Genomic DNA, 11,677 nt, shown 5'->3' with positions numbered 1-11,677 from the left:
TTCTTCCCCTCCTTCACTCCTCTAACCCATTATTTCCCTTTGACCTTCTTTAGGCCCTATCTAAAGATGTTTTTTACCTTTAACTTTCATTACTTTTTGTACTTCATTATTGTAAGTCGCTTTGGACAAAAGCGTCTGCCAAATGTAATGTAATGTAATGTAATTTAATGTAATGTAACTTGATGCTTCTCATTGTCTCTCGTGAAAGGCAGTGTAGTGATGAAGGTCTCTGTAACTGGATCACAAAGTCCAAAATATGACCGACATTGGCAAAGTCTGCGCCAAAATAAAGGCTAGATTACTAAACTTATATTTATACCTGCTGTCTTCTTGCCTCAGAATCCTACTTGGGTAGGCAGCATTTCGTTCATTTCAGACAGAGTCTATTTATGTCTATTTATGCATGTGTCTAAAAGTAGAGGATGCTGACTTGATGATGCCTTGTTGCCTAAACTGTCTTAATGTCTAAGAAGACAGCATCATGATGAAGATCTCCATTCAACTCAAAAATCATGTTGCAATGGTGTGGACAGTTCACTACTATATATGAGCATTTAGCTGTGTTGTCATTAGCAGTTAGCATTTTTAGCCCTATTAATCGATTATTATTAATAGATTATTCAATTCTATTCAAGCATGACTATGTGCCTTCATGTCTCAGCATGGCAGCATTTTAGACATTTCAGACACACCAAGATTTCACTGTGGAGACTATTGAGTTTTGTTTGTTTTTGCATTACTGCCGTCTACTGGCTATTTCTTTATCTACAATTACTTATATACTGATTTCTTTTATACACTTTCTCTTCTTTTTACAGTATTCTCTTAAGATTTAAATAAAAATGAGTTTTTAAAATTTTTGTTTCTCTCTTTTGTATGTGCAATAATTATAAACATTACATTAGAATGAATCATAACTAATGTTTTCAAAAAAAAATATATATATATATATATATTTAAATATACCCTAGTATAATATCAAATTACAATACCTTAAGTATTTTCCATCCTTCTAAAATTTAAAGAACAGGATTGAGCCATTTCATCTGCTTAGAGCACTTCATGCTTCCCTCTGTTGACAACTTTTATGGATATGCGGATTTCATTTTCCAGCAGGACTTGGCACACTGCCCACACTGCCAAAAAGTACCAGTTGGTCTTATATAATATTCTATTTTTTTGAGATACTGATTGTTGGGTTTTTATTGGCTGTAAGCCTTAATCATTAACAGTAAAATAAATAAACGCTTGTGTGTTTAATACATCTATATAATATATGAGTTTCAGATTTTGAAATGAATTACTGAAATAAAGTCACTTTTCAATGATATTCTAATTTTTTCAGATGCACCTGTGGACTGTTCAGTGTGTAATGTCGGAATAGTTGTGTCAAGATTGTGGGTGAAATTTTTTAGTGTTTTATGTGGTGAACTTGTAGGGGAGTGAGTGTGGGGCGCCAGAATTCACTACTTAGCTTCTGGAGGATTTTGTGGTCTAATTAAGCAAAACACTGATTAAGGAAGGTGTCAACCTGATGAGCCCTGTGTAGAGCTCATGGTGTAGTGGATGATTAGTGTATTTGTGATGGAGAGGTTATATAGGTATATGTGTAACTCTAGCTGTTAGGTGCAGGATTTTCCATGTGCCTGTATTATGTTACTTATGTTACACATAAGGAATCATGTAGTAACTAAAAAGTGTTAAACAAACCAAAATACTCTGTGAAAAAGCATTTAGTTGCTCTAATCTGGGGATCTGTTAACTTGTGGTTTCTTAAGGCTGGTAACTCTTGCTCTTCTGATGAGAGCCACGAGGCAGTCCTGATGAGTGCCAGTTTCATCATAATGTTTTTGATGGTCTTTGCAACTGTACTTGAGGATACTTATAAGTTTTTAAAATGTTTCGGGTTTGACTGACCATCATTTCTTTAAGTATGTTTTTCTGTTCTTAGTTGAGTAGTTCTTGCCATAATATGGATTAGAACATTACTCAAATATTCACTATTCACTGTATACCTGTAACTCTACCTCTTCACTACTTTACAACTGATGCTCTCAAACACTTTAAGAGACAAGAAATTCAAGTAATTAACTCTTGATGAGTTCAGCACAGCTGTTAACTGAAAGCCTAATTTTCCAGGTGACTCTACCTCATAAAGCTGACTAAAGAAATGCAGAGATCATCTTAGCAGGAGGTGCTACTTTGAAGAATCAAAAATATTGAGGCTGGTAACTCTGATGAACTTATCCTGTGCAACAGAGGAAACTCTTGCTCTTCTGATAAGAGCCATGCGGCAGTCCTGATGAGAGCCAGTTTCTTCATAACATTTTTGATGGTCTTTGCGACTGTGCTTGAGGATACTTTCAAAATTCTTAAAATGTTTCGGATTTGACTGACCATTATGTCTTAAAGTATGTTTTTCTTTAAAAAATTAGTACTATTAGTGAAGGCGCCTATGTGTAACCCCATATGTTGGATGCAGGATGTTTCATGTTCCTGTTTTATGTTATTTTTATATTTTCTTTATATGCTGATTAAGTTTTTTTTTAAGTTTTCAAGAGGAGGAGTCAGATATAGAGCTGTGCATGATCACATTTGTCTTTATTTCATGAAGAAACATTTTTAAAAAATTAAGAAAATGCCCCATTGCACTGAACAGAATTTGGTAAAAGATCCAGGATTGGACCCTGTCTTATTCCCTTATTCCACCCCATATGACTTGTTCTCCCAGTCTTAGGCCCCAGTGACTCCCAGCACCTCAGTAACCATGCTTTACTCGGGGCAGTAGCACCCTTTAAACAGAAATAGGAAATGTAGATAGGGGTCGGTTTAAAGTGCCATCAGAGGAACGTCTGTTGTGCTTGGCTTCACTTCTCTCCATCGGGTCAGGGGCTGGCATCTCCTTTCCTCTCCTGCTCAATAGCTGAAAAACAACGGGGAAAGACTGTGTGAGGAAGTTAGTGACATACGATAGGATAAGACCACCCTTTATTCATTTTTTAAGCTTATTATTAAAGTTATACAGACTATGAAGGAACACCATAAGAAATCATAGGTGCTCTTATCTGGGGAGCCGTTAACTTGTGTGGTTTCTGAGGCTAGTATCTCCTAATGAACGTATTCTGTACAACAGAGGTAACTCTTGCTCTTCCTTTTGTAGGTCTCTCCTGATTAGTGCCCATTTCATCATTATAGTGTTTATGATGGTGTTGACAGTGACTGCACTCAAGATACTTTAAAAAGTTCCTGAAATGTTTCAGATTGACTGACCTTCATTTCTTCTTGAAGTATTTTTTCTTTACTTAGTTGAGTAGTTTTTCCTTCTCATAATAACCTGTAAACCTGTAACTCTACCTCTTCACTACTTGTGAACTGATGCTCTCAAACACATTAAGAGACGAGAAATTCAAGTATTAACTCTTGATGAGTTCAGCACAGCTGTTAACTGAAAGCCTGAATTCCAGGTGACTCTACCTCATAAAGCTAAATGAAGAAAATCCAGCTAAGATGTGCAAAATTCTCTGATCTAAAGAAGAGGTGCTACTTTTTAAAGAATGTAAAATATAAAACATATTCTGGTTTGTTTAACACTGATTTTTGTTCAGTAAATAATCCCATATGTTTTCTTTCATAGTTTGTATGACTTATTATGAGTATTAATCTACAATGCATATTGCACATGCTGTTTTTTAAAAATAATGAAAAACCATTGAATTTAAGGTGTCTAAACTTTGGACTTTTGTACGGTATACTATAATTAAATAAACAGAAATACAAAAAAATACAAATGTACACAATATAGTTTCCCATTATGTACATTTATTGGGAATCAGTGAGCAAATATTGTAAATATTAGTGTTTATTATATTACTACTTAACAGGCCTTGGCCCATATACAGGCTGGGAGTCACAAGAGTAGGTGATGCAGATTACATTTTTTTCTGCTGTAAAATAATATATATTTTTTACATTCTGAAAACATTGCGGGCTTTGGGGAGTCTCCTACAGGACACTTAGAGAAGCTGTTTGTTCAATCTCTTAATAATTTCACTTAAGTTCAGATCAGTAAGAGGAATTGACCCTAGATACTGCATATTTGACAATAGACATAAAAAACTAGACAACCGTGACAAAAATATCGATTTTAAAATGTTAATAAAAAGTTTGCGACAGTGCCAACTTTATGATTTTTATTCATTATATTTTGACTGTTGCATATTTTCTTTCAATTTCTATTCATTACAATTACAATTATGGTTTTCAGTAACATTTCTAATTCAAATGAAACCTTAAGTAATGTTTTCATACATATAGGTGTGTAATATCAGGCAGAAAAGTTAGAAAAATGTTAAGGAGTGTTACAGGGGTCGAGTAATCATATTGCTTATAGTAAATATATACCAGCTATGCTTGGTGAAACGAAAAGCTGCACATAGAAAAGTAGAGAGTGCAGTTTTTCTACTGAACGTGATTATTTTACAAAAACACAAAAAAAAATCATTATTATTCATCCTGTACTTTTTTCCTTCCTGCAGATTAGCCGCAGCCTGTGCTGGAGGAATGCTGATGGAGGATTTTGACTGAAGTGACTGAAGTGGAGCTGAGCTGGCATCTATATGCTGACATAAGACTATGCGGAGAGAAGGTAGGGAAAGCTGCATGCTGAGCTCCGTCTTATAGATGCAGAGAGAGAAAGAGAGAGAAAGAGAGAGAGAGATGTTTGTTGGATGAAAAAGAAAGAAACTGAACAGAGATGGAAATAAAATGATTGCACATGACCAAGCTATTACATTAACTGGATAATGAATACAGAGTGATACATTTGTTAGAAAGATAATATTATTATAAAGTAGTATTTTAAGTGTTTTTAAGTCACATTTTTAGTTACTGTATTTTATTAAAGAAGGTTTTGAAATTAATTCAACCTAATTGTGCCGTCTCTACCAGTCGGCAGAGCCATGTTAGTCTAAAACATTCCACTAGAGGTCACTATAGCCAAATTATTACAATATCTATGCCACTCCGGACCTATTAGACTGGATTGCAGATTCTTTTTCCATTTGCTGTGTTACTAAATCAGGACCAGAATATGCAGATCGTCCTGTAATATAATGTGAGTCCAGTCTCACATTCTGGGCATGGTTATCAAACATGGATATCGTGGTTGCAGTATTGCAGCGCTAGCACACTGGTTACTGGCTTTATCCCACATTGCAACCATTGCACCAACTATTAGCCTTCTGCAGCATTAGCATAGGCCCGCTAGCCATTTAGTAGATCCCTGTGTTGTTAAACCCTCCCACAAATGGTTTTGTGAACCCCAAATATGGTTAACAAACCATGCTGAGAAAACTGAGCCAAGTGTTTCGTGCTGAACCGCTATGGATATTACAAATGGCTACTTGCCATGCTCACAACTGACTGGTTCTCCACACACGTGGATTGTTTTTGGAGGAATTTTAGAAAGTTACACTTTATTTTTCAAAATATCGTAGTTTCAGAGGACTTGATTAATGGAATAACATAACTTTATACAATGTATAGTACTTAACTTAAAGTTACATTTTTTTTCGTATTCGTCATTTGTGTCATTTGTGTTATTTTACCCCTAAACTCACTGTTCATATTATTGCCCTAAACTAAAAACTAAACATGGAGAAGCAGCTGTTAGCTACTTTTTATTATCTTAATTTTTCATTACAAATTTCTTTTTAATTACAAGTATATACACCCTGCACAAAATCTATTGGTAAAAACTAGACAAAATATCTTTTATTTGAGATTTGTATGCTTATATTAGGCAAATAAGTCCACCAAGAGGGATTTATTAAAATGAGCAATCGCAAAGCCTGATAATGAGTGAAGTAAGACTTACAGTGGTAAGAAAAGGTTTGGGCTTCCCTGATAATTCATTGGTTAAAGCATTGATTGTTTGGATCAACCTGAGTGAACTGGAGATGGTCCAAAATACCTTCAACCAGAAGCCAGGCTCTCATTAGAAGCTATAGGGAGCGTTTAGAGGATTTATAAAGGAAAATCATGATTTTTTTTAGGGGTGCCTACATTTTTTATACACACTGTAGATAAAATCAAGGTAAAATTACTGTTTTTTTGTTTTAGCTTACATTTGGAGACAGGAGGCAGAATAACTTGACTGATGACTTTTTTTGAGTACTTATTTTGAGAAATATTAAAAATATAAAATAAAATAAGGTGGAAGTTCTAAGAGAGAATGATTTTAAGAGAATTATTCATAAAACAAGCAAAATAATCCCACACTTATATAATGCTTAGTCTAAAAAGGCTAGAATTCTTATCAGAGAAGAAAAAAATAAGATTTTCTGCCGTAATATTGGATCATTTTACTTGCTAAGATTTTGTCTTTTGCAGTGTATATTTAATTGTGTTGTATTGTTATTATTTAATAATATTAGGTTATATGTAAATGTGGTCATGCCAATGAAGCTCATTGATTGGAATGTAATTGAATTTAATTGATTAATAAATATGGGCATGGGCATTTCTTTCTTTCTCAGTCCAGACAGACAAGATATACTGTGGAATCTTCAGCAGAACTCCATACCACACCCCAAACCGCCAGAATGAGTCCATTGCATTCAGTGCTTCAGGGGTCACTACTCACTCTCTTTGGTGGGCAGAGGGTTCTTCTCCTTTGTCTCGGTTTTCTTCAGCTTGGTTTTATCAAACCTGGCGATCTCGGTGAGGTCGGGCTTGTCGGACATTTTTGCTGTGGGGAGAGATGATACATTACACTGACTGACAGCTGCAGAGCGGTGACCTTGCTTTGTCTGCCTAAAGCATTACGGATTGGATACTCAGATTATCAGTGTATCAGTATACCAATAATCGCCAATACTCAATAAGCGATATGTCAGTCAGTGTGCTGACTATTATTGTCAAACTGTTAAGATGAAATGCATTATTTTAATATCATATTTAAAGCATGTATCATAAGCAAGCAGTAGATCAGTATATCAGAATATGCCACTTACAAAAAAAAAAGGCATTTCTTTCTGATTTTGTGTCTCTTTATTCATTGTCAATGCTTTAAAATTACGTGCATTAGGTTAATAACATAAATCATGATATGTATGACTTAAAAAGACTCAAAAACGCATTTTACTGTATTTTTTCTGTCCCTTATTATAAACCTAAACACAGCTGACCATCAGGAAGCTGAACATAGCTGTGTGTCTCCCTCTCCTGTCTCTCTGCATGTATGTAATATGATGTATGTGATCTCACAGCACACGTGTGCTACAGCCATCCGCCCACATATACATGGCAACCCAATCCAAACCTCCCACCTCAACCATTACAAGCTCTTAAATCTCACATCTTTGCATCTTCTCATATGGTAACATTTGTGTTAATTCGTCTGTATCCAGCTCTCTTTGTTCTCATAATGCTTCTTCATTCATGCCACTCAATTGTCCACAATCTCTGCTAGCATATCTCCACCTCTCCCCACCTCCTCTGTTGCTGCCGGGATTGTCCTCTGCCTCCTCTGCCATGTGCAGAATAGCCTCAGTGCTCTGAGAAAGCCTGAAATATACCAGCCTGTCTTTATAGCTGTATTGTTTTAATGGCTGCCTGATTGTCTGACTGCATCTGTGGACCATCAGTATCAGCAGCATCCTTTTCTCAGCATCCTCTATCTATACTCGTCTTCAGCATCTCCATGGCATCCACCCACCCAGCCACTCACCCACCCAGCTAACAGTAATGTACATACATTCCCCTGCACCAGATAAACGCCATAAAAAAACAGTGGCAGCTCTCGCCATGCAAGCTTACACGCTTTCACAAGCCAACCAACCGTAAAGCTGTTAAAGATTTCCTACCGTCTGATTCACAAAGCAGCTGGTTATTTATCAGGAGAGAAAGAGAGAGAGGGAGAGAGAGAGGGAGGATGTGGCCGTCTGGAGTGACTGCCGGCGTCTGCGCCTCTGCGTCTGAACCAGGGCGTGGATTTATGAGAGAGAGAGAAAGAGAGAGAGAGAGAGCGAGAGGGAGGGGGGGGGGGGGGAGAGACAGAGGTAGTGAAGGAATTAAATAGAGAGAGGATAGAGGGAGAGAAATAGAGAGAGAGACAGAGAGATAGTGAAGGAATGAGAGAGGGAGAAAATGAAGGAGTAATGGTGAGTGGTAGAGAGAGAGGTATATAGGGAGAGATAGAGGGAGAAAGAGGCAGTGAAGGAATGAAAGTGAGAAGGAACAAGACAGAGAAATAGAAAGAAAAAAGAGAGATATTAAGAAGGAATAACAGACAGAAAGGATAGAGGGGAGAGAGAGAAAGAGGGAGTGAAGAAGAGAGAGAGAGAGAGAGGTATAAGGAGAGAGAAGGGATGAGGGAGGAATAGAGAGATAGAGGGGTGAGATAGAGGGAGAGAGAGTTAGTAAAGGAATGAGAGAGAAGGAAAAGAGCGAGAGAGAAATAGAGAGAAAGAGAGAGAGATAGGGAGATAGAGGAGGGAGAGAGAGAGAGAGAGAGAGAGAGAAAGTGAGAGATATCGAGAATGAATTACAGAGAGATAGGAGAGGGGGGGAGAGAGAGAAAGAGGGAGTGAAGAAGAGAGAGGGAGAGAGGTATAAGGAGAGAAAAGGGATGAGGGAGAAATAGAGAGATAGAGGGGGGAGATAGAGGCAGTAAAGAAATGAGGGAGAAGGAACAAGAGAGAGTGAAATAGAGAGAAAGATAGAAGAGAGAGGGAGAGAAATAGAGACAGAGAGTGAAGGAATGAGGGAGAAAAAATTAAGTGAGGTAGAAAGAGAGAGATGGTGAAGGAATGTGAGGGGTGTGTATGTGTATGTATGTGTATGTATGTATATATATATATATATATATATATATATATATATATATATATATATATATATATATATATATATATATATATAGACAGAGATAGAGAGAGAGAGAGAGAGAGAGAGAGAGAGAGAGAGAGAGAGAGAGAATAAATGGGAGATAATGAGAAGGGAATATAGAATGAATGAGAGAGAAATAGAGAGAAAAAGTGGAAGATCTAGTAAATAAATCAAAAATCAAAGAGAGAGACAAAAATAAGAGAGAAATGGAAGAAGAGGGTTATTGAGGTTCCCCTTGTGAACTGGGGAATAGACTGGAGATGCCAGGCAGGGAGGGGATCAGCAGGACAAGGGGGGAGCATCACTCTGTCTGTTATTGTATAATAATATATTAATTCAGATTTTGCAGATTTATGATGAATATTTGAATTGATGTGGGTGTGTGTTGGCATGTGATTTGGGGGGATTTTGGGCAGGGGGTGAGGGGGCACAGCTGCGGGCAGGGAAGGAGTGTTATGTAACAGCAGTGCAACACAGGGTTTGTGTGAGAGCACATACTAAACTTACTGTGTGTATGTGTGTCTGGCAGCTGATTGGTTGGGGGAGGGGCTATAGCTCTAGGCTGAGTGTATTGTGAGTGTATGGTAATTATGCGAAAGCCTGAGAACCTGAGTCACTGCTAATTATAAAATGCATGCAATGACTGCATGTGGATAGATACATTCATATATCAGCAATTTGAAGTAGTTTTATTGGTTCTAGATGACTGTAATGACAACAGTATTGACAATGCATTACAATAAAAACAGAAACAATAAAAGACAAAGTAAATACAATAAAAATACAAATAAATACCCAAAATATAAATAATTTAAATAAACATAATGGTACGTTGCAAAAGATTAACAGCTCTTTCAGCAATTAACCCCATTTTTTTTCTTTAAATTGTAGACATTTTACATTAAAAGCTAAAATTTGCTTTATTTCTTCATTCATACAGACACTTACACTAGAAAAGTTTTCTCACAAAAGGAAGCTATAATGTATTTATAGGTATTTAATGAAAGAGCTAATATATAAGTATGTGTATACAGCTCTGGGGGAAAAAAATAAAGTGAAACTTAAAAATGATGAGTTTCTTTGATTTTATCAAATTGAAAACCTCTGGAATATAATCAAGAGGAAGATGGATGATCACAAACCATCAAACCACCAAACTGAACTGCTTGAATTTTTACACCAGGAGTAAAGCAGCATAAAGTTATCCAAAAGCAGTGTGTAAGACTGGTGGAGGAAAACATGATGCCAAGATGCATGAAAACTGTGATTAAAAACAAAGTTTATTCCACCAAATATTGATTTCTGAACTCTTAAAACTTTATGAATATGAACTTGTTTTCTTTGCATTATTTGAGGTCTGAAAGCTCTGCATCTTTTTTGTAATTTAGCCATTTCTAATTTTCTGCAAATAAATGCTCTAAATTACGATTTTTTGGGGGGAATTTGGGAGAAATGTTGTAGTACGTAGTTTATAGAATAAAACAACAATGTTCATTTTACTCAAACATAAACCTATAAATAGCTAAATCAGAGAAACTGATTCAGAAACTGAAGTGCTCTCTTATTTTTTTTTTCAGAGCTGTATATAGTGTAAGTAGATATATCACTGTAAATAAATATGTCAGTACAGCTTTATATTTGTGCCCTATCTTCCCAGAGTAAACCATGAATGGTAGAAATATGAGTGAACCCTATTTTTAATTTCTGATTATGCATCACATTGTATGCTCTTCTAAAGAGATCTTACTAATCAGATAAGCATTAATAGACTCACAGTCTGTATAAACGGTACTCTTAGTCTTAGTCCACAGGGTGAGAGTGGATGATGATGTCAACCGGGTTGTGACATCATTTCTTATAAATACATGTGCGCTCAGAGTTCTTCAGCTCGGTGATCACACTCAGGCCAGTCAGGAAACCGGATTATATTTTTCAGTTACAGATTAGATCATTTTTGGACGAGCTAAAAAGAAAAAGAGAGATAAATGTGAGAGCAAAATTAAGATTTTAGTTTGAAAGCACTTAGTGTTTAGTGTTTTGTGTTACTGCTGTGTTTGTACTAGTGACTTTTTAAACTTTGAGCACTGTAGTTTAATAGATATGATTTGGTTAAAGCCTCTGGTGCAGTTTGGGTAGGATTGTTAGCAACACATTGCCTTGCCAGATTAGAGGACAGAAAAATAAACTCCAATACAGTAATATTTATTTATTTATTTATTTATTCATTTATAAAGATGAGTGAAGTGGAATACATGGCCAGACATGAAACATACTGTATTTCAAAGCACAGCAACTTTAATGTAAAAATATATACTCATTGAACATTAAATTTAGACACAATATTAAGAACAGCTTACAAAGGAAAGAATTAAAATTCCTAATGCCCAAATTCACCTGTGTAACACAGAGATGTAAAGTAAGGAGGTAGAACTACTCAAGGCACACAGTCTTGAGGTCATAATCAGGCATATTTAAGGAAGACTCCGGTTTCACTCTCTCCGGAGAATCTCATTTTCGACCAAATGAAATCCTTTTTATTCCTCCCCAATTTTTGATTTTTTCCCCCTAAAGTATTTATATTATTTATTAGCGGTGCAAAGGATCACTAATCTATAAACTAAAGACATTTCTACCAAATTTCAAATAAAAATATTGTCATTTAGAGCATTTATTTGCAGAAAATGAGAAATGGCTGAAATAACAAAAAATATGTTTTCAGACCTCAAATAATGCAAAGAAAACAAGTTCATATTCATAAAGTTTTAAGAGTTCAGAAATCAATATTTGG

General features: G+C 35.9%; 1 protein-coding gene across 1 annotated transcript; it reads right to left on the bottom strand.

Annotated features, from left to right (window-relative positions):
* Nucleotides 1-2,574: 2,574 nt before the first annotated feature.
* Nucleotides 2,575-7,991, bottom strand: tmsb2 (thymosin beta 2). The gene is made up of 3 exons (XM_022684313.2): nt 7,866-7,991; nt 6,644-6,748; nt 2,575-2,923 (listed from the first exon to the last, which is right to left on the bottom strand). The coding sequence occupies exons 2-3, from the start codon at nt 6,741-6,743 to the stop codon at nt 2,886-2,888; spliced, it is 138 nt and encodes a 45-aa protein (XP_022540034.1). The 5' UTR covers nt 6,744-6,748; nt 7,866-7,991; the 3' UTR covers nt 2,575-2,885.
* Nucleotides 7,992-11,677: the final 3,686 nt, after the last annotated feature.

This window comes from Astyanax mexicanus, chromosome 10, assembly GCF_023375975.1.
Source record: "Astyanax mexicanus isolate ESR-SI-001 chromosome 10, AstMex3_surface, whole genome shotgun sequence".
In the NCBI taxonomy this organism is placed as follows: domain Eukaryota; kingdom Metazoa; phylum Chordata; class Actinopteri; order Characiformes; family Acestrorhamphidae; genus Astyanax; species Astyanax mexicanus.
Note: the sequence above shows the minus strand (reverse complement) of the source record. Positions and strands in the feature narration are given on the sequence as shown.

Excerpts from the sequence above, each read along its gene's own strand:
- tmsb2 (XM_022684313.2), bottom strand. The coding sequence starts at position 6,743 with ATGTCCGACAAGCCCGACCTCACCGAGATCGCCAGGTTTGATAAAACC. Across the intron at positions 2,924-6,643 it reads CCCTCTGCCCACCAAAGAGA|CTATTGAGCAGGAGAGGAAA; the intron begins GTGAGTAGTGAC and ends GTTGTTTTTCAG.